The 22,087-nt window shown below is 52.4% G+C and overlaps 1 protein-coding gene and 3 non-coding genes across 5 annotated transcripts in view; 1 reads left to right on the top strand and 3 right to left on the bottom strand.

Moving 5' to 3' along the window:
* The first annotated feature begins 143 nt into the window (after window positions 1–143).
* On the top strand, window positions 144–214 carry Trnag-gcc. Its single transcript has one exon. It is a non-coding gene; the product is annotated as a tRNA-Gly (tRNA).
* A 6,611-nt stretch (window positions 215–6,825) lies between these two features.
* Trnas-cga lies at window positions 6,826–6,907 on the bottom strand. The gene has a single exon. It is a non-coding gene; the product is annotated as a tRNA-Ser (tRNA).
* A 413-nt stretch (window positions 6,908–7,320) lies between these two features.
* On the bottom strand, window positions 7,321–7,394 carry Trnat-agu. Its single transcript has one exon. It is a non-coding gene; the product is annotated as a tRNA-Thr (tRNA).
* Window positions 7,395–8,212: 818 nt separating this feature from the next.
* Window positions 8,213–22,087, bottom strand: part of Per1 (period circadian regulator 1) — a 15,273-nt gene continuing 1,398 nt past the window's right edge. The window contains exons 1-23 of one of the 2 annotated variants that reach the window (XM_010614929.3): window positions 19,421–21,713; window positions 17,514–17,927; window positions 17,300–17,398; window positions 17,053–17,207; window positions 16,831–16,952; window positions 16,539–16,740; window positions 16,335–16,386; window positions 16,067–16,209; window positions 15,600–15,678; window positions 15,417–15,523; window positions 15,145–15,298; window positions 14,959–15,067; window positions 14,729–14,860; window positions 14,392–14,497; window positions 14,123–14,294; window positions 13,901–14,031; window positions 13,497–13,676; window positions 12,635–12,877; window positions 11,181–11,788; window positions 10,573–10,759; window positions 10,203–10,392; window positions 9,731–9,881; window positions 8,213–8,817 (exon numbers count right to left, since the gene is read on the bottom strand). In XM_010614929.3, coding sequence (XP_010613231.1) covers window positions 8,566–8,817; window positions 9,731–9,881; window positions 10,203–10,392; window positions 10,573–10,759; window positions 11,181–11,788; window positions 12,635–12,877; window positions 13,497–13,676; window positions 13,901–14,031; window positions 14,123–14,294; window positions 14,392–14,497; window positions 14,729–14,860; window positions 14,959–15,067; window positions 15,145–15,298; window positions 15,417–15,523; window positions 15,600–15,678; window positions 16,067–16,209; window positions 16,335–16,386; window positions 16,539–16,740; window positions 16,831–16,952; window positions 17,053–17,207; window positions 17,300–17,398; window positions 17,514–17,788 — 3,849 coding nt within the window. In that variant the 5' untranslated portion in view covers window positions 17,789–17,927; window positions 19,421–21,713 and the 3' untranslated portion in view covers window positions 8,213–8,565. Of the gene's footprint in view, window positions 8,818–9,730; window positions 9,882–10,202; window positions 10,393–10,572; window positions 10,760–11,180; window positions 11,789–12,634; window positions 12,878–13,496; window positions 13,677–13,900; window positions 14,032–14,122; window positions 14,295–14,391; window positions 14,498–14,728; window positions 14,861–14,958; window positions 15,068–15,144; window positions 15,299–15,416; window positions 15,524–15,599; window positions 15,679–16,066; window positions 16,210–16,334; window positions 16,387–16,538; window positions 16,741–16,830; window positions 16,953–17,052; window positions 17,208–17,299; window positions 17,399–17,513; window positions 17,928–19,420; window positions 21,714–22,087 lie in introns of those variants that run through there. The other variant, XM_010614930.3, reaches the window with a different exon arrangement.

Raw genomic sequence — 22,087 nt, 5'->3', positions numbered from 1 at the left:
GGAGGAAAAAAGACCTGGAGCTCCACCCAAGTGAACCATTGAGGGCCTTCCTCTCTTTGGGCTTGCGAACTCAGCTATCTGCCCAGGCAAGTTAGCCTCAGCTGCCTTCAAAGTTAATACTATGAAAGGGAGAAGTAGATGAGGCATTGGTGGTTCAGTGGTAGAATTCTCGCCTGCCACGCGGGAGGCCCGGGTTCGATTCCCGGCCAATGCACTTGAAATTTTCGATTTCAATTTTACTTGATTTTACTTCTAATGTGGCGTATTTGTTTCACCATTTCTACCTAGTGGGAAATGTAGGCTTCTAACTCTTGCAAAGTTAGGCGCTTCGGCTCCAGACCCGAATTTTCTTTTCTAAGACCCTAATTTCTTAGGTGCCCACATGCCCCTGCTCCTAATTTGAGGGTCCTGCAGCCTCCACAGCCCTCCCTCCACCCCTGGCCTGCACCTTCACAGGCGTGACCCTGAGAAAGGACGTGGGACTCGGATCCCTGCCCGGGGGTCCTCTCTACTCTTGGCGGGGAGGAAGAGTTCTCCCCGCCCTCCTCACTCTAAATCCCTTGCTCTTCTTTCCGCCTCTCTTCCTCTCCCTCTAATTTGTTATTCTCTAAAACGCGTTTCCTTTTCCCAAGGGCCTGAGCCTTTTTTGTCTCGCCATCTTTCGGGTCTCTGAAGGCTTCTCGGTGACTCCGTCTCCCACATTCTTTCCAGGTCTCTTAGCGACCGCTGCTGGAGGTCTCTCTGCTCTGGGTTTTTAGAAGTCTCTACGGTCTCTGCTTCTGCTCTCCAAATCTGGCCTTCTCGAATCTCTCGACTTGCTTCCTATCTCTCTGCCTGTGTGTCTCTGGGTCTCTCGGTCTCTGTCGCCTCCCGGACTCTGCGCTCCCACGCTCCTGCCAACCCCTGGGAAGCTCGCGCTCTCGCACCTCCGCGTTCAGACACCTCCCCGCTCCGCCCCTTCCCGGCCGCTTTGATCCAGCACGCGTCTTGCCCGCGGAGCGGGGATCGGGCGGCGCGGGTCCCACACTCGCTGCTTCGGGCGTCCGTCCGCTCTCTCCCGGCGCATTCCACCCCTCTCCCGGCACTGTCTCCTGCCGCTGCCGGTCTCAGGGACGAGGAGGCTGGATCCCGGTCTTACTGGTCTTACTGTATCTTGGTCTTTATCTCTGGGTCTGGGTCTCTGTAACTGGTTTCTGTCTCCTACTTTCAACCTGCTCTGTCTCCTACTTTTAGAGTCTGGATCTCTGTTGGGATTATGTCAATGACAAGCCATGCTCTCCTCGATCTCAGCCTTGACAATGGGCCCAGAAGGAAATTGCAAAACAACTTGGGCATCTGTATGTCTGTGGGGGTAGCTGCTGTATTTACTCACTAAGTTGATATTTATTCCGTGCATCTTGTACTCTGAGTATATCTTGTATACTGAGATGTAGAAGGCATGCCCGGTCTGGGTGCTCCTGAAGTTTACATTACACTGGGAAGACAGAAAATAACCAAAAAAATAGAAAATATTACAGAATAATCTCAAATGGTTATAAGGCTGGAGTTCTACCCACATGAACCATTGCAGACCATCCCTTCCTGGCCTTAATAGAGCATAGTGCTGTTGTGGTGGTCAGAGACAGCTTCTAGGAAGAGGTGATAACGGGACCCAGTGTTTTCAGGCAGGAGTCCAGGGAAAAGAGACAGCAGGTTAAAAATCCATGAGATAGGAAAAAGCTTTGCTGGTGGGAGCTAGAGAAAGAGGGGCTGGAGAATTTGGGAATGGTAGAGACAAGACAGGAGAGGCCTGGCCTATTACACAAGGCCACAGAGGGTCCTAAGGCACTTGCGTTTCAGTCTAAGTGCAATGGGAAACCAGCAGAAATCTCACCAGCAAAGCTGTGTTATCTGACTTCTGTCTCAAAGATCACTTTGTAGGTAGGCACAGTGGTACTGACCTGTAGTCTCAGTTCCTCTAGAAGGCTGAAGCAGAAGAATTGTTTGAGCCCAGAGGTTCAAGGTTATAGTGAGACATCCCCTCATCCACTAAAAATAAAAAAAAAAATACATTACTTTGGTGTCCTACCCTGCCTGGTCCACTGTTCTTCAGAAGAGCCTTCACCATTCCCATAAGTGCTGACCCACACCTGCCCCCCTCACTGCTGAGGGTCTTCCCTGCTGCTGACGCTGTTTTCTGCACCCACAACTGACATCTACCCATCCTCATTGGAAGGTCTTGCGTATTCCCACCAACATTGACGGTGCCAAGAGTTGTTAGAAGAGAAAGGCATGAAATGCTCATTTTGAAAGATAGAAAAGCTACCTGGGCTACAAGAAAAGGCTTTCAAATGAACTGTGGATCAAGACCACATCTGAGATGTGGACTAAGAATTTCAAGGGCACCGGCCAAATCACTGGGAAGCTAACAAAGCCCAGGAATTCTTACACAGACACTGGAGGACACACCGGCGGGATGTTCGCAGGGCCAGGGGCTTCTGTACATTTCACAAACATTAGCTATTTTTACCCAAATGGTCTCTCTACTCCTGCAGCTGCCTCTTCACGTTCTCTCTCTGTGTGTCAGACTTAGGGGTCTGGTTATGGAGAAGGTGAGATGGGGAGACGTTGGATTTGCAGTTTCCCAGGATATATTTCCATGATTTGCGGTCATTTTTGCGTATCCTCACCTTAGCCTAGCCACCGTGTGTAGGAGTGGCTTCCAGAAGACTGCTGTCACTGTTCCTAGTTGTGAGGAGGCACAGGCAGATAGCACTTGTGATAGGACAGTGTCCAGGGGCTCTTCGCACTGTAAATACCTAGGTGGTAGAACAGCCACAAGGTATGAAATATACAGAGCCAACAGCTACTCTGTGGAAAGTTACAGAGGTGGGTAGGCAGTTAGTACAAGAAAGTTAATTTTCTGGACTTTGCAGCATTTGACTCTTTTTTTAATTTCTTATTTTGAGACAGGATCTCACTGAGTCTCTAAATTGCCCAGCCTGGGCTGGAACTTCTGATCCTCCTGCCTGCCTCAGCCTCCCAGAGTTCTGGAATTACAGGTGTGTGCTACCACACCAGTTTTTTGTTTTGTTTTGTTTTGTTTTAGTTTTTAAATTATTATTATCACCATCTTGTTTTCAGCACTGGAGATTAAACCCAGAAGCACTCTGCAACTCAGCTACATCCCAAACTTTTTTTTTTTTTTTTTTTGTGAGGCAGAGTCTCACTAATTTGCCCAGGCTAGGCTCAATTTGTGATCCTCCTGCCTCAACCTCCTGGAGTGCTGGGTGAGAGGAGTGCACCACCAATCCTGATTTACTTGTCAGCTTTTCAATTTGTAAATTGTTGTATTCTTGTTTCACTCTGAATAATACTTTTTGTATTTTTTTAAATTGCAGAATCTTCGAGCCCTTAAAACCTAGAGCTGCCCCCAGATGAGACTAGCTGGACAGGCTGGGTGATTTGCTGCAGTTCATTGCTCTAGTGTAGGTGTGACATGTGAGATTACTCCTATCCCTGTCACCAGTCTGTCTGTGTCCAAAGGTGTAGAATTCTGCATGCAGTTCATACACCTCTGTGTCAGTGAGGGCCTATGCTTGTGAGAGTTCTGGTTATGACTATGCATGTAGTACCCTAACAGTGCATGTCCAGACAGCTGGGCCTCCAGCCTTTTGCTGGCTGCCTTCTCAACAGTGGACCCTGATGGAGGTGACAGGAGAGGAGCTTCTGTGCAGCCATGGGAGGCCTCCAGGGAGGCGGGGACTGAGGAACGCAGAAGGCACAGCTAGTGGAGTCTCAGCTTCCCCTCTCCCACTGACTTCTCCAGGCCTGGGTACCAAGCGTGATTCCTCCTCTTCAGTTCTTCAAAACGAAAGCTGGCTCTTTGGGATGCCCTCTCTTTAGGAGAGTCCCTGAAGAGTTGAGTACTAGGGGCTTGGAGGCTAGGAAGTAGGAGGACCAGGCTCCCAAACCAAGGGAAGAACCCTGACAGGTCTGTAGGCCACAGGCAACCTCTTAGGTCCTGTGCACCTTGGCTATTGAAATTAAAGAGAGGAAGAAACACAGGCCCAGTCAGAAGAGAAGAGGCAGCAAAAGCACTTGAGAAGCTGTGAGCCCCCCAGATACAAAGGACCCACAACCTCGATATTCATTCTTTAGCACATATTTTATAGGTTGCATACTGTGAGCTAGGCTTTTTCTTTGCCCTCCAGAGGGACATAGCCAACCCCCAACAAAACAGGCGTTGGTATCTGTCCTTACAGACATGCCTTGTAAGGACACAGTCAATGTATATTATATAAAGCATATCATTTGGTCAGGCACCATGACACTTGCCTTATAATCCCAGCTCTTCAGGAAGCTGAGGCAGAAGAGTTGCAAATTCACAGCTAGCACAGACAATTCATTGAGACTGTATCTCAAAACAAAAAATAAAAAGGGCTCAGGATGTAGCTCAGTGGTCAAATACCCCTGGGTTCAACATACAATACCACAATAAATTTAATTACTTAAAAACAGCATTTGGCAGCTGGTAAGTGCCATGGAGAAAAACAAAATAGAAAAAGGAGTAAAAAGTGAGAAGTGTCATCTCAGATGGTCTGATTCTGGAAGGACTGTTAAGAAGGCAGAAGTTAAGAGGTGAGGGGGCAGGCTGGGGCCAAGCATGCCAGGCAGAAGGAACTGTTAACACAAAGGCCTTGAGGTGGCAGTGAGCTTAGCTTGTCAAGAGAACAGCGAGCAGAGAGTGAGCTGGGCAGACTGTCTCAAAATAAAAAATAAAAGGGCTGAGGATGTAGCTCCATGCCAACAGGTAGGTTTAATTCCCCAGGTCAAAACAGGAGAGGGGTAGAAGCCAGGAAATAATCTAGGAAATATTGCAGTAATCTAGGGCCACAGTGGTTTAGATCAGGGTGTAAGGATGAAGATAGTGACAAGTAGCCACATTTTTGACATATTTTAAAATAAATTGCTGACTTGATTCAATGTTGACCCAAAAGAGAAGAATCAGAGATGATTCTAAAATTTTTAGTCTAATAAATTGAGGGAATAAATGGCTTTTCCATTTACTGAGATAGATTGCTATGTTGTCCAGGCCAACCTTGAACTCAGGTCAGCTGCCTTGAACTTATGGCCTCCTGTCTCAACCTCCTGAGTGCTGGATCACAGCCTCACTCTTGGCTTTTTGTTTGTTTGTTTTTTTGAGACAGGGTCTCACTATGTAGTTGAGATTGACCTGGAACTCACTATATAGCCCAGGCTGGGCTCAAACTCACAGTGATCCTCCTGCCTCAGCCTCTTGAGTGCTGAGATTACAGTGTTCGCTCTTGGCTTTGAAGAGGGTGCTTGTAAGAGGAGAAGACAAGCATCTGTCAACCACAACTAACTAGTGATCAGTGGTTTTAGCAATGTGATGGACATTTGGTAACCTTAACAAGGGATGGTTCATATGTCTGTGAGGATACCTCAATGGAGAGACTCTGAGTATGAAAGAACTCAAGCCTGCTGTAGAGGGGAGCAGAGACATAGATTAATAGAAGAGTGTGTGGGGTCAAGGTAGGTTTTTCTTGGGGGGCGTTGTTTTTTGGCATTTGGTTTGGTTTGGTCCGGGTTTTTTTTTTTTTTTAAACAGGGTCTCACTAAGTAGCTGAGGTAGAATTACCTCACCTACTGGGATTACGGACGTGCACCACCCACATCTGGCTCAAGGTAGTTTCTTAATCTGTTGTCTTGCAAGGACTCAGTACCACAGACAGGATGATTTTAAAGAATAGAAGTTTGCTCAGTGGCACCTTGCCTGCCTCCCAAGCTCAAGATCCTGAGTTCGATTCCCCAGTACAGAGCCTGGGATGTCCAAGGCTTCTGCTTGGTGTTGGCTCTGCTCGGCATCTAGAAGAGATCTTTTGCCATGCAACGTAACATGGCTGCGGCGGCCAATGATGAAACAGCAAGCGTGCTTGTCGGATCCCTCCCTCTGCTCATAAACCTGCTCTGTTAGAGGGCCTCACTCATGACTTCATCTAATACAAATTATCTCCCAATGTCTCCACTTCCGATCTACATGTGATTTTGAGATGACGTTTTGGGAGACACATTTGTCGTAACAGACAGCTCCTGTGGTCTTGTTTGTCTGTAGTATTGTTTTTTATTTTTGTGTTTTGGGACAGGGTCAGGCCTTGTAGTGCAAAGATTGCATCTGTGCGCCGCCATGGCCGGCTTCTGTTTGCTCTAAGTGGAGAAATTACAATGTGTGTAGGCTGATGGGAATGATCCAGTAGAGGAAAATGTGACGGTTTAGAAAAATGACATGTCTTTGAGTAAGCCAGAGGGGATGTGGAATCTACTTCAGTGTAGAAGTTGTTCATTGTTCGGTGGAATTGACCTACGATAGCAAAAAGGGGAAGAAGAGTGTGTGGTCACAGCCTCAGGTAGGTAGTTGTGATTGTGGGTGTTAGAAGGAAATTTTGGAATGCTCTATTTCTCAGTGAAACAGGAAAAAAATCTAAGGCACGATACGGAGGGGATATGTGTCGGGCGGTTGTTGGTTTTTTGTTGCTGTTGTTGTTGTTGTTGTTGTTTTTTAAGGAATGAATTAGTTGTATAGGAGAATAGGAAGGTGAATGGGTTAGGGGAAGGTAATACGATTGCTGAGCTGCCCCTAGAAACCACCTGAGTTAGAGTAATGAATAGAAATTGTCGGTAAAAAAGGCTTTTGCAGATCAGCCAGAGATTGAGTTTCCCAAGAGGGCGCTGGCGCGCTGGTCGGGTTCCAGCTTCACTCAAAAAGGACTATAAAATGCACTTCCCCCCTCTGGAGGCAGCAATGTCCGTTGCCAAAACTACTACCGCTGTGAGCAGGATTCGAACCTGCGCGGGGAGACCCCATTGGATTTCGAGTCCAACGCCTTAACCACTCGGCCATCACAGCCACGTGGAGGCCTGTGCCTGTACAACTATAGCTGCCTATCAACGTGCCCGCCTTCTGCCTGCCCCACCTTAAAAAGCCTTGAAACTACTCTGCGCATGCGCATGACTTGGCGCTAACACGCAGTTTCCTGACGCACCCTTTTTTTCCCAAACCGCACTACAGCGCCAACAAAACGAGCCGGAACCTTAACCCATTTTTCCCATGCCTCTGAGGTCTGCGGCATGGGATGTCAACTTATCATTTTGAAAGCAAAGCGAATCACCTCCAAATTCATAGTAAAAGTTCACTAGTATGAACGGGACAGCCCTCGAAGTAGGGATTGACTTGGCAAGAACCTTTTTAAGTAATGGGCGTCGTAAATCTTTCCAGAGGTGGGGGGCTCCCAGCAATAACTTGACTCCCGCAACAAGCTTAGGCACCGCTGGGATTCGAACCCAGGATCTCCTGTTTACTAGACAGGCGCTTTAACCAGCTAAGCCACGGCGCCGATGGCAAGTACTCCTTCACCTGAGGTAGATCAGTTATTGTTATGTGACAACGCGCTGCAACAAGTAAAATAAAGGCTGCACTGACTCTACCCGCCCCCAGGTTCCCCATTCCCTTTCAGATGCCGAGCATTGAGGTTGATGCTTTGCCTTCCCTTTCTTCCCCAACATCTTTTTGGGCCAACTCAAACAAACGGTGCACATCCCTGTACCTTCGCTACCTAGGCTGCCTCGCTGAAGGACCGCCTCCTCTGTGTTGAGCAGGAAACTAAAAGAGAATCTAAACACCCTCTACTGCCTCAGGGTACCGCAGGGTTTAGCGGGCTTTTCCCCCTAGAGTCACAGCTGGAGTTTGCCAGAGCCCTTTTAGACAAGTGGGCTCATCTGTCCTTCCAGAGCAAACCCGGTTGAGGCGATGGTAGAGAGGGCAGCAGGGTCTGAATCAGGTATAGAATTAGGCTCAGCAAGGCCTTTGGCTGAAAGGGAGATGAGAGCAGAGGAATGGGGCTGGGGCGGGGGGACGCGACACACACAGACTGCCCACCCCACTAACCTTTCCGGAAGCGGGGGCACTCTTCCCATCACCCAAACCCCAAAAATTTCATTCCACAAAGTCTTTTTTTTTTCTTTTTGTATTAAAAAATAACAGACACGATATCAAAAACACAAATGCCATTGGTAGAGGGTACAGCTGAGAACGCCTGGGTCCCACCTGAGGGGCAGCACCAGGGACTCCATGGTCCACCAACTTCCTCCACCCTGGAGCAGCTAGGGGTTCAAACCCTTGGATTCTGCTTGGGCCCCAGGCTCCCCTTCTCCCATCTGGGGAAGAAGCAGGAGAGCTAGCTGTCTCCCCCAATAAATAAGTGCAGCCCCAACCCTGGGGACCAGATTCAGGCTCAGCTGGGATTTGGAGACCATTTCAGCAGCTTATCAGCAACTTTACCCAGAAGAAAGGACTCTTCACTCCTCTGGGCTGGGCTGAAAAGTTCCACCCCTGTTCCCTAAGAGGCCAAAAGCAGCCCCTGGATCCTGGACTGGTGATGGGGGTCCTGCCCCCTACAGCGGGAGAAGCTGGGGCAGTTTCCTACTAGTTGGTCCAGCCATGTGGGAGGAGCAACATGGGAAAAGGAAGCCTTTCAAGGACACCAGGAAGTGGCTCCCAAATGGAGTCTAGCTGGTGCCATTTTCTGCAGCTGGTAAGTCTGGACTGGATGAGCTCCCACCTCCTTGTTCTTCCTCCTCCATGGATGAATCCTGAGAGCCTGACATCTTGGCCTCAGCTTGGGCCCGGGGCTCCTCACCACCCTCACCCTCGCCTCCGCCCTCCTCCATGGGTTCCAGCCCCAGTCCATCCAGCTCTGAGAAGAGTGGGTGATCAGAGTGGCCAGGGTCTTGGGTGCTGCTACCACAGTCCACACAGGCCTTGGAAGGAAAAAGGGGATACAAGTGAATCAGGCAGAGTCCTTACTGCAAAGCTGCCGGATCAGATCCCCACCCCACAACATCCCAACAATGCTTCCCAAAATGTACTCCTAAGAAACAAGTCAAACTGGAAAATACAAAACAATGGAGACAGCATTAAAAAAAAAAAAAAAAAGTGGTTTCCTGGAATTCATGGAAGATTACTGTGCCATAACACAAGGTACATGTCACATCTGTCTAAATCTATACAAAGTACAACCCCCAAGAATGAGCCCTAATGTAATCTATAGACATTAGGTGATAATGTCAATGTAGGCTCATTAATTATTAATGAATGAACCACTCTGGTGATGGATGCTGATATGAGGAGAAATCTGTGTATGTGTGTTGAGGAAACATGTAGGAAATATGTGTACAATCCTCAAAATTTTGCTATTAATGTAAAACTGCTACCAAAAAAATGTCTTCCAAAAAAAGAGAAAAAAGCCAGGCATGGTGGTGCACGTCTGTAACCCCAGCACTTGGGAGGATGAGGCAGGACTACTTAAGTTCAAGGTCATCCTGGGCTACATAGTGAGTCCACAGACAGCCTGAACTACATAGCAAGACCCTGTCTCAAAAACAAACAAAAAAGTCAAACAGATGCCCTTGGGGTCCAACAAGGTTGGAAAATATATGTACCCTCTATTGAAACCCCATATGGAATAGTTACAGTGCACAGCAGCATGGGATGGGCTCAGAAAGTTCTGCAAAAACTCTTGTGGTTCAGTACTACATAATCAAGCAGAAAACCTAGTAGGATTAATGTCCTTCAGAATTAATGATCCAAAGACATTGCAATCCAGCCCTTAGCCTCTATCTCTTGAACCTGAACTCAGTTATTTCTCCTTCCCCTCTATCCCTAACTTCTCACCATCACATCAAGGGCCTGAGGGAGCTGGCCCTTCCGGACCCAGGAGTGCACAGCACCCAGTTCCCGCCGCTGGTCCTCTGAGAACCGAGGCTGTTGCTTCTGCATGGCCCGCAGCCGCTCCCGGTCCTGCTTCAGCACAGAGGCTGTGTCCCTGTGCGAGGAAAGAGGCAGAAGCTGGGATCCAGGGCCAGAGCCAGAACCGGAACCTATGAGACTGGCCGCCTTCCTCTACCACCAGTTCCCACCCACTGGGCCTCCTGCTCTTCCCCTGAACTCGAGGGAGCATCTAAGATCAGAAAACCTGGTAGCCCAGGAGACAAAAAGAGAGTGCTCCAAGGGGTTGAGGGTAGGATGGAAACCTTCAGTTCAGAGATGCACCCAGAAAAGAGAACCCCAAGTTAGCTGGACAGCAAAAATAGGCCAGCCTCCCTACTACCTCTGACAGGGCAGCAGAGGTGGCCTCGGAACTCACCTGGAGGGCACCTGGTAGGTCATCATGACATGCTGGTCAGCATTAGCCATGAGCAGCCAGATAGGATCCTGGAGCACATACTTAATGACCTGGTCCCCAGGCTCAGCCCGGGCCTGAACAGCGACAGCCTCAGCCTCTGAAGAGTCAATGCTGCCAAAGTACTTGCTTGTGTGGCTGCTCTGACTGCTGCCTGTGGAGCAAGGGGTAGGCCAATGGAACCTGCCAGCCAAACTGCACACCCCAAGGCCTCACCAGGCCACCCTCAAGGGACACATGTCCAGCATGTCAGGCTCAGCCAAGATGGTGCCTGGCCCCCCACCTCCCCAGTCACTATCCTACTCTGGGTAAGTGCTGAAAGATGGGCACTCACGAGTAATGCTGGCTGACGTGCTGCCACCCTCATGGGAGCCTGAGCCAGACCCGGAACCCAAGCCAGAACCCAGGGAGCCTGAAGCTGCAGAGCCTGTGCCAGAGCGAGAGTCCTCTTGGAGAAGCAGCTCCAGCAGGTCACTGGAGCCAGACAGCGCATCCTGATTGGAGGACTCAGTTACCTCCACCTGAAGAGGAGTGGAAGGTGAGCAGAACAGGGAGGATGGAGGAGTCAGCACCTGGGCTTCCCTTCAACCACCTCCATGGGGGTGGTGCGAGAGGCACACGCACGCAACCCAATGATCTCTGCCCCTCACTCCATGACGGGGCCAAACAGAGAAGAGAGCTGGTGAAGAAGAGGGATATGATGCTGGACCCTCTCCAAATAGCAGATGCACTCTCACAAGTTTCTGGGATGTCCTCACCACCTGTCAGACAGACAGGACTGTTCCTTCACATAGGAGGCAGCTGATTTCTGCCTTGCTCAAAAATTTAGCTGGGATCTGCCACCCCATCACAGACTCCAGGAGGTGAGATACCAGCCCAGGAGACTCCAAGGCAGGAAGGGGCTCAGGGGCTGGTATTGACGTGCAGGGGGTCAGTGCTCACCAGTCTGGTCTCTGGCTCCACAGGCTCCTCACCGGAAGGTGGGGGCCCACCATTGCTCCCAGGGCCCCCAGCAACAGCACCTCCCTCAGTGCGGGAGGGCTCTTCCAGCTGCAGTAGATTGAGCTGGAGTGGAGAGCTGCATCTTGAGTTGAACAGTGGGGAGTCGGGGCGGTGCAGGGGGCTAAGGGGCAGGGGCAGCAGGGAAGGTGAAGGCGAGTGGGAGGCAGGGGTAGGAGGTCCCTCAGCAGGAGCCTGGTGTAACCCATAGGGATAGCTGGATGGGGTGGGGAACAGATAGTTAGGCAGCACTAAGGCCACCACTGGGGTTACCAGGGGGGCAGAGAAAGCAGCAGGAGGAACAGAGGTGGGGGCGGGGGAAAGAGGCTGGGGTCCTCGAGGGGAGAACACCGGGAGGGGGTAGGGCTGGACCACTGCTGAGAAGGGGTTAGTGGCTGGCGGGGGTGGCCAGGAGCCAGAGGGGGGTACAGGTGAGGGGTGGGAGACAAAGCAGGGGGTTTCAGCCCGGGGGGTCTGATGGTGGCGTGAGCGCTTGGCTTTGGATCGGCAGTGGTGTCGGCGGCTGGGGGGCGTGGGGCCATGGTGGCAGCCTGTGGGGAGAGACTAGGGTTAGTTGGGCCTCAGCCTGGGGGTTAGTGCCCCTGCTACCCCAACTGCCCTGACACACTGACCAAAGAGAGGGCAGGCAAAGGCCCCAGAGAGAGATTTTTCAGCCCACACAGAACACAGGGGACTCGGGAGGTGGCGGCACCTTCATGGAAGAATCACAGCAGCCAGGGACAGGGGGGTTTATTGAGGAAGGAGTCAGAAAAAGGCAAGGGCACATGAGGGGTCAAGATGGATATGTGCAAAAGACAGAGGCACTGGCAGATGGGAAGAGGCAGAGTGGGTCCGGTGAGTAGGCAGGCGGTTCCAGTCCATCTGCCAAAATCCTGCAGGCACTGTCAGCCTGGATACTCCTGCCATTCAAGGCTGTGATCTGCCTAGCTCGCAATGGAGTAATGAGGTGGGCAGGAAAACATGAGCCTGAGCCTGGAGTTCTGTAACGACCTGTACATCTATGCAGGGCCTCCCTTGGCAGCTGGAAGGGGTTATCTTCCTTTTCCCCTTGAAACCTTAATCCCACCCAGAGTTGGCCCACAGTCTATGTGGATCTCTTAATCAGTGACAACTGAGTCCTAGAAGAGCATACTTCCTGTCCCTGCCCTTACGCTATGCCTGAAGTAGCTTACCTGGAACAGAGCAGCTCTACCTGACCATCTAAGTGTCTAGGAGGGGAGAGGCTAGCAAGGGACCTAGCCTTAGGCAGAGCCCTAGTAGTGGAAGCAGCACCAGCCTGGGTCCCCCAGAGCAGAAACATTTCCTTCAAGACCCATCCCTAACAGTCTGGCCCTAAACTGGGCAGAGGAAAGCTCAGGGAAGCCCCAGGAGGCTACCTCGCTCGCCAGGGGCCGAGGGAGCTGTGGAAGAACTGTCAAGTCCACGCAGTCGGCCAAGGTCTCGGAAGCGGCTGAGGAAGGCTTGCTCTTCCTTCTGTGTGTGCAGGGACAGCACAGCCTTGGTCAGGCCCACTGGGCGGTAGGCATCTGGGGCTGGGTCAGGAGCTACTGTGGGGCTTGGGGCTGGACTGGGGCTCGGGCCCAGGGCTAAACCAGGCAGGTCCTCCATCATGATGATGTCTGAGGAAGATGAGATGGGAAAAGGTTATCAGAATCATCTCAGGAGTCAACACGTCCACACCACACCCTCCCTGCCAACAGCCTTGTCTCCCTGCCTCTGCCCCACAGCCAGGCCTGGGCCCTTTGTGTATCTCCTGACCACCTTCCTGCTGAGGGCTGTCCCTGGACCCTCCTCTCATGCAAAGCTGTCCCAGGACAGAAACTACTCAGTCCCTTCCAATAGCCACTGCCCTGCCAGGAACTGCCAGGGGTGATACCTTTACAACTCTTGTTGGAAGGAACACCCACCCCTTGCCCTTCCTAGAGGTTTTTAAGGTCAGTACCCAAAGACCCTTTCAGGGTCAATATTCTTTGCCTCAGACCCTCTGTGATCACCACCTCAGGAATGAGAGCCCCCCAACCCTACCCCAGAATTTACAGTTAAGAATATAGGAAGAACAGGGGAGGAGCAAGCAGCACAGGATGGCAGGCAGACAGTAAGCAGCAGTAGCCCCAGACTAAAAGGGAAGCCTCCTCTCCATTAGGGGTTGGAGGGAAAGGGGAAAGGCTAGCAGGAGGGAGCTCTGGCTGGGAGACCAAGTGGAGTCCAGGAACTGCCCCCCTTTCTCCACGCCCATACCCGACTCCGGGGGCTTCTTGTCTCCCACATGAACGATGGTCGAGCTGAAGCTACACTGACTGGTGACAGACACCACACTCTCTGCCTTATTGGCCAGGGCAAGCGGGCTCAGGGTGCCTCCCACCACTGGCTCCTTCCGAGGAGTGGCCCCCTCCCTAGACAGCACTGCAGACGGTGGATCTGTGCGGAGAGATGTCACCAGTTACCACCCCACCCCACTGTGAGGTCAGGACAGGGGGTCCCAAGGAAGAGGAGGAGGGACAGTAGGAAGGAGTCTGGAGATCATAAGGCAGGGGAGGGGGAGAGGACACATAAAGGTGGGGGTCCAAAGGCAGAACTGTAGAGACCCCTGGTCACCGGGGTAGGTCAGGGCAGTGGGAGCCAGGTATGCATGGGGTCTTTACCTTTCTTGGCCCCCACAGGGACTGGACCTGTCCTTTGTCTGTCATCATCAGAGGCTGAAGAGGCAGTACAGGAGGAGGAGGAAGCACATTTTCTTTTGGTCGTGCTGGGGATGTTGCAGCTCTCCAGGTACCTGATGATGATGAATGCAGCAGAGGGAATAAGGGCAGGACTCTGGGTGGAACAGAGGCAGGGCTGAGGGAGATGGTGAAGATGGGCCTAACCTGAGGATGCTGTCCAGGCAGTTGATCTGCTGGTAGGAACAGCTGGAGGTTTCTTTCCTCTCAACCTCCTCAGGGGCCAAGGCTAATGGGGCCTGAATGGGAGCAGGGACAGTCTCCAGCTCTGGGTCTTGGGACAGTGAGGGAAGGGCCTTGACCTTGAATATTCCTGAAGCTAGGGCAAGGACATAAAAAGGTAAATAGGTTGGGGGTGAAGGTCAGGGCAGCCACATGTCTCACTTCTCACCCCAACTATAATATCACCAACTTACTAGGGAGTCGAGGCCGGGGTGGAGGCCGGGCCCGGGACTCTATGAAAAGCTGCTGTCCCTGGTGCTTCACCAGATGTACATCCTTACAGATCTGCTGGAAAGTTACCTGTGGGATACACCAGAGCAGCAGGCAACATTAGGGCACCTGACCAATGCCAGGACCCAAACACACAAAACAAGGAAGTACTAATAGTGGGATTTGGAGACCTAGGACAAGGAGGAAAAAGCAGGGCAGAAAAGGAAGAGGGTACAAGAAAAAGCTCCAGGACTGACAATCCTGATTATGAGAACAGGAAAATGGGAAATCACAGGGGTGAAGTAAAAGAGGGTCACTCACTGGAGTAGGAGGCCCAGGCCCCTCAGCATCATCCCCATTGCTATCACTGGAGGAGCCAGGGCTATGAAGAGGACCAGGGGATGCCACAGGGCCAACTCCACAAAACCCAGGGGGACTGGAACTATGCACAGGCTGCAGCAGAGAAAAGAATGAGTTAGATATCTATACCTGCTTCTCACACTCTTTGCCTTTCAAGTCCCTCCCATCAATTCCCACCACTCAATTCCTACCTGCAACAGCAGCCGATGGATCTGCTCCGAGAGCTCCTGAATATCAGAGTCCAGGGACAGAGTTGGGCTGGGGGCCGGGGGAGTGAACACATCCTCATTCAAGGGTGCCCTGTAAAGTAGACAAGGGTAAGTTCAGTCCTGGTCCCACCCTCCCACCCATCCCGTGTGCTACTTAGGGTCACTTACGTGCGTACTTTGTGGCGGCCCAAAACAAAGGCCACCTTGCGACTCCAGGGATGTACAAAGCCAGCCCAGCTGGTGTCCATGGTGACATACTCCCCATTGCGGGCACAGAAGCGGATAGGGGAGTGGTCAAAGGGCTGGCCAGCCAACTGCAGAACTGAAGGGAATGAGAAATAAAGTACGGGTCAGTGAGAAAGAAAGCTGAGAAAGGAGAGGCCATCCCAGCAGAGATCTCAGAGGTCAAAGGGAAGAAGAGCAGGATGAGAGAAACTCACTCTTCTTGTGGATGGCCAGCATGAGAGGCCGGTCCTCAGGATGCAGAAAGAGGAGCACTGGGGCCCCCAGGAGGTCTTGGGGCAGGTAGCCCAGCAGTGGGGCAGCCCTGTAATGGAAGAAAGCGTCAGGGTGACCAGAGCCTTGGCCCTAGCCACCCCCTTTCCTTCAAGTCCTGATTTCACCTTTCATCCACATCCTGGAAGAGGCAGCTGGGTGTGTGTCGCGTGGTGAAGATCCTCTTGTCAGGGGGTATTCGAGGAGCTGAAGCACAGAACATGCGCTGTTAGATTTGTCCAAAATGGAACAACTCCTCAGCCCTCTTCCCTGCCTGGGGCCTCAGCCTGGCTGGCAATCCTCACAGCTATCCTCACCCTTACAACCCACAAAGAGGGTCTGGGCCATTCTTGCACCTCAAACCAGTAATAACACTAAGAACCACCACGGTGTTCTTCATCCTTTCTCAGCCCAAGTTTCTCATCCAGCCCTCCCTCCAACGCCAATTTGAACAGCATCCTTCTATCACCTCCTGAACCAAAAACCTAACTGGTGTCTCCCAGACTCTCATTCTGTACCTCAGCTTCAACCAATAGGAAAATTCTTCCTCCCTCCATCCCACACACACACCTAGCCAGGCCCCTGACCTGCCCACCTTCATAACCCGAGTGGATGCGCTCTGCAATGAGCAAGCAGCAGGGCTGTGCAGGGGCCCCATCTGAGACTCGGATCTTGGTCACATATGGGGTTAGCCGGAATGGCTGGTACCGAGGCCCTGGATCCCGGTCAGGACCTCCTCTAGCAAGGAAGAAAGGCACATTAGAGAATTTCAGTGGAAAGACAGCCACCTCTCCAACATGAGGATCATGGCCCACACAGCGATGACAGGGAGGACATAGGAAGGAAAGGCCTTCCTAACCTACCTGATACGGCAGAAGACAGACTTCTCTTGAGTAAAGTCCTTGAGGCCTGAACCTGGGATAGATGAGGAAGGTAATAAGCACACCCCCGTCTCTTCCATGGACTAAAAAGAGCCCAGCAATGGAAAGCCTGTGTTCCCTGACCCCTCACAACAGGAGCTTCCTTGGGCTACCCATCTCTCCCCAAAAGCACTTGGGACACCTCACCTGCAGAGGCCCCAGTGCCCCAGGTGGGCAGACGAGATGGGGCAGTGGAGCCATAGAAAACACCCACATCCTGGGGAGCCAGGAGCTCTGAGAAGCGGGCACCCCGGAACACATCCCGCTTGCACCGCAGCAGGACACCTGCCTGCTCCGAAATGTAGACAATTCGGCCTGTCAAGAAGGAGACAGCCACGGAGAAGGTATCCTAACAGGAGGGCAAGAACAAGGGCAGACTCAGGAGCTGTGGGAGTGGGGATGGAGTGCATCAGGCTGGAGGGGCCAGACTCCAGCAGACCTGGTTTCGAAGAGTGTACTCAGATGTGATGTGCTCTAGTTCCTCCAGGGTATAGGTGGACATATCCATGGCACAAGGCTCACCCTCCTCCAGGCTCCACTGCTGGTAGTAATCTTGGTTGGCTGAAAGATGAGGATGTGCATGCAGCATTCATTAAGGAGACTGACCCCTATATACAACAGCCCACACCCTGGCCAGTCCCTCCCAGGAAGCACCACTTACCTTGCACCTGCTTGACACAGGCCAATGCATACTGTAGTGTGGCGAGGGTACCAGAGCGGCCCTTGCCTCTACGTTCTGGTGGCAGTCGAAGCTTGAGCTCCCGAAGTGCTGTCATGAGTTCCTTCTGGGTCCTTGCCCGGGCCGATTGTTCACTGCTGCAGGAACAAGAGAGGAAAAGGAATACAGACATTAATCCCAGAGTATGGTCCATACCCCAGATCTCTCCCCCAGCCCTCACCCCACAAACCTGCAGCCACTGGTAGAAGGGTTGTCCTGTTCTGAGCTGGCACTCAGGAGGCTGTAGGCAATGGAACTGCTGGGTGGGGATGGGCTCTGGGAGTTTGTGCTAGAGAAGAAGCAACAGCCCAAGATGAGGGACAGGTGACCAGCAGCTTGGCGCCTGTCACCTACCTCAGCTTGATCCTAAGACCACTCCCCAACTTCACAGCACACATACATACCTCTTGCTGCTCTCAGTGGTCTCCAACAGGGCAGAGTCCTTGCCATTGCCAGAGGAGGAGCTATGTGAGCTCCGCTGGGATGCACCCCTGGACTCATTCCCATTGGACTCATTGCCACTTGAGCCATTGCTGTTGGCATCGGTGTCATCAGCCAGGCTGGGGCCTGGGCAAGGCCGGTGTTGTGGGGGGCCAGGGGATGGGACTTCTCCAGGACAAAAGGTTTCTCCTGGCCTGGGGTCCCCTCCCCCATCAGCCCCTTCCAGGGGGACACTCATGTCTAGGCCATGTGGAGGAGAACAGGAAAATACAGAGAGTGGAGATGCCACCACGAACACCCCAAGGGGGCTTTGAGGCCTGGCTGAGGGAGTGAGGTGGGATCTGTCTCTGAGGATTAAGAATGATCACAGCCAGCACCTAGAAGGGGAGGCCAAAAAGGAGAGTTTGTAGAAAGCTTACCCATTTACCCCGTATCACCTGCCAACTTCATTCAGCCCCTCCCCTGCTTGCCCCACATTCCTGGGATTCAGGCCTGGGGCTTCCAATAGGGAGCCAAGGTAAATTCTGTTTCTGTCCTCCTAAAGGTGCTGCAGCTGCGCAATGGATCTCTCTAGGGCCTTCCCCCACATTCCCTGCCAGAGTGGCCTGGGTAAGTGGAGCCTGAGCAATGGACTAGAATTATGGCCGTAGGCCAAAACCTGAACGTTTCACATTCCCAGGTTCCCATAAGGCCCCCACTAGACCTGGGACTCCAAGGCTGCAGAGTTTTTGGGAGAGCTGATCGCCTCCTATATTTAGGCTTCCGGGCTAATTTTATCCAGGGGCGGCACCACCCCCGCTGCACATGCGCACCGACGTGCTGGGCCCCACCACGCGCGCTTCCGCAGCCGCTGCGGTCGCCAAGGAAACCGACGTCAGCTGCTGAGCTCAGCGGTTGCTGGAGGGACCAACAGGAGGGTGGAAGGGGCGACCCCTCCCCCATTTCCCTACGGAAGTGGAGGAACAACCCATTCCCATTTGGGCAGGTTTGACCCGGGTCACCCACCCCTAATAAGAATTAGGTCCCAGGACGGCCCAGTGGAGGTTTGAAGAGGGATAGCCTACTGGGATTCCAAAGGCTGGTCTGGCTTCCCCAGGACGAAACACAATCCCCTCGGCGCTCGCGCAAAAAAACCCTAGCCTCGCTCTCATCTAGATCCCATTCTAGTCAAGACAACACAGCCTTTCTTTCTCTGTCTACCTCCTGACTACAAGACTAAAGCCGGCACCTGCCCTCGTCAAGGATCCAGGAATTCTCTCCTCGGTCTCTTACTTTTCTAGCCCCCCCGCCCCCAGCATTGGAGGCTTGAGCAGGAAACACACAACAGCCATACCATAGTTTTGTTTTTACTCTCCCCGTCCCCGTCCTTCCACACCCCTATCCCCGAGCATTTCGAGCGCCAGAAGGAAAGGGAAAGCTGTGGCCAACAGCAGGAACTAGCTCTGGGAACGGGATGTTCCTGCTCAAAGAGGGCTGACATCACGGGCGGCGCAGGGCCAGGGACTGGCGGGGGAGGACGAGGAGCGCTAAAACCCTGAAGAGGTCTTGCTGCCAATGCAAACCTGAAGACCCCCCAGTGACAAGAGAGGAGACAGGGGGCATGCCGCTGTGGGTCTGTTGTGGGGCCAAGATGGGTAGGACCGGGGAGGAAAGCTGGAGGAAAGGAGTGCGGGTCAGGAGTGAGGACTCCGGTGTAGCGTGGTGAGGAGTACCGAGGTCCCCAGGACCAGAGAAGGGGTGGACGGCAGCAAAACAAATTAGTGTCGTGCTGTCTGAGCACCTGGACTGAAAGTGACCCATCAGATGGGAAGGGGCGCCGGCCGGGGTTGGGGACGAAGACTGGCTACGGGGTGGCCACAGAAATACCTACCTGGCCGTGTGAGCGCCCTCCAGCCGCCTGCTCGATGCCGTTCCACCCAGCAGCCGAGTAGAAGCTCTGAGAGGCCCCCGGAGGCGGGTTGCATAATGCCAGGCGCTGCCCCTCATTGGCCTCCGGCCTGCAGAGCCGTAGGCCCCGCCCCCGATTGGCTAGGGATCACTCCCTGGCGCCTGATTGGCTATTGGCCCCCACTGAGGTCAGGGCTGTGTCACACACACACACACACACACACACACACACACACACACACACACGCGGGCGCACGTGGACCTGGGTGCTGGCACTGGACTGAAGGGTGCAGACACCGCCCAATGGACACAGGACCACCTGCACTGTGAATAATGGAAGGGAAGTGAGGGGAGGTAAGCTGGCCCTTTTTGGGGAAAATGCCCAGGCCACAGTGCTCAAGAAAGTCTACTTCCTGATCTGCCCAGCCTTACAAAACAGGACAACTTGGCCTATCCAGGGGTAGGAAGGGAAAAGGAAGGCAGACCTTGGGAGCTGGACCAAACTCGATGAAATGGCTGGACCCTGTCAGGGACAAACGAAATCCGGCTTGATCTTTCCTGGGTTCTCTCCAACCTTGTCATCATACATAATGAAGCTAAACCCATCCTCTGACACTTCAAATTCTGAAAGGGCAACTGAACTGAGGGTCCACGTGTGACTGGAGGATGAGTGGGTGGAGAATACAGACAAGGAAAGGGGCAGCCAGAGCCAATGGAAGTTATGAAGGGAAACAATGACAGGTGTTTCTACAGCCAATCAGAGAATAGGTCTCCCCGCAGCCTACATGGTGACTAGTGCTTCTCTCCAGAGACATCCACACTTAGGAATGCCCCAAAAGAGAGGGCCAGGAAGCTAGGACTACAGAGGGAGGAAGGGGGCAGCAAGGACAAGTGGCCAACTGGAGCACTAGACACAGAAAGGGGGGGGGTGTCCCCACTGCTTGGAAAAGGAAAAGATTTGGGGGCCCAGTTGGGACTTCATATCTCAGTCACTGTACTCTCTAGTGCTCAGGACAGGAGCTCAACACATGATAGGTGATTGATAAACATGACAAAATGATAATTTTGTTTGTAAAATGGATAGGTGTGGGAGGTAAGGAAGGTGGAGAGTGGGGCTGAAAAATTGTCATTTCTTTAAAGAAGGGTAGAGCAGAGCACTGAGCTCTAAAGAGAAAGTAGAAGCTTGATTTGGGAGAATAAAATGCCCCTTTGCATCCAGGAGAAATTCTGTTACACAGCTCCTTCATCCAGACAGTAATAAGTACAGCAGTTCCTCTCAGGGTTTCATGGAACCATGGATAGCAGGTGAAGCAGCTCCCAGGCAGCTGCTACCAAAGTCAGATGTGGGTGCCTGCCCTTCACTATCACGTGGCCTAAGCTTTCCTTAACAATGGTGTTTCCCCTGGGTGAGCAAAAGGGACAGAGGGAGGGCTCTGTGGAAAAGCTGGGACACAGAGGTGTTATAAAATAACCCAGAAAAACCGTAGCAAGAAAACAAAAAACAAGGATATAGATTCTCAATCTCCTTGATGCTCTCCTGCCCAACCCACCCCCATATACTGTGGCTCTATGGTTGTGTCACTTCCAGAACCTCTTCTCTGCAAACAGTTTTTCTCCTCCCCAGCTCTCCTCAGGAGATTTAGGTGTGATCTGCCCTGTCCCAGGCAGTCCTTGCTCGCCCACCTCCACATCGGTATTTTACAAAGAAAAAAAGGTCCTGCACTCCAGCAGCCTCCACCCACTCCTAAGGCCCAGGTCATCCTACCTCACCGTCCCCTCAGTAACCAGGCTCTGCCGCTGTGAATGGAGAAGAGGGGGCGGGAGACAATGGTGACGTCAAAGCAGAGGAAGGAGGCAGGCCAAGGCAGCCGGTGGAGGCAGCCAGGGAATGTGGGGCAGGGAGGTTGGAGAGGCAGCGGTTTGGGAGGCGGCCAGCCCTAGAGGGCGGCAGCCAGCACACTTGGGAACATCGTGTTCTCTTGGCTGGTGGCCCAGGACATGCACTCAGCTTGGACGCCACCCCCAACCTAACGACAGCCATCCTGTTCCAAAGCCAGAGATTCCTGGAGAGAAGATTAGGGGAAGGGGTCCCTCCCCTGGGCCCCATGCCAGGCTTTCTTTTCAGGACACATCTGCCAGCCTTTCAACTCCTTCCTACAGATCCTAGCATGGTCTTTCCCTACTCCCGAACAGTACACTGGTGCTGGCCCAGTACCAAAGGGCAGGGAAGTGGGAGGCCCAGGTTCTTCGAAAGAACATGCACCTTTGCTCCGTCCCAGAGGCCCCCTTCAGAGCCTGAATCTCTGATTACAATATGGGGAGAGCTGGGGAGGCAGCCAGAGAATAGTCTAGGTAGGGGATGAGGAAAACTGGGATAAAATAGGTATCCCAGTCTGGGACCTGGATCCCTGGAGAGGGATAGAGGGGAGTAATGAGGGAATTTGGGCTGGTGCCTAAAGACCAAAAGAAGCAGAGAGAGGGATCGGAGGAACCATCAATACTTGCAGAAAAATATGTCAATATGAGAACAATTCCCAGCTACAACATTACATAAATCTCTCACCCTGTCATTTGTTTTGCCACCTTATACCCATTTTAAACTACATTAAAAATTATATATGTATGTATGTATGTATGTATATATATATAT

Source organism: Fukomys damarensis, unplaced genomic scaffold, assembly GCF_012274545.1.
Source record: "Fukomys damarensis isolate Sample0158 unplaced genomic scaffold, DMR_v1.0_HiC HiC_scaffold_13, whole genome shotgun sequence".
Classification (NCBI taxonomy): Eukaryota; Metazoa; Chordata; class Mammalia; order Rodentia; family Bathyergidae; genus Fukomys; species Fukomys damarensis.
The sequence above is the reverse complement of the archived record's forward strand: the minus strand, read 5'-3'. Positions and strand labels throughout refer to the sequence as shown.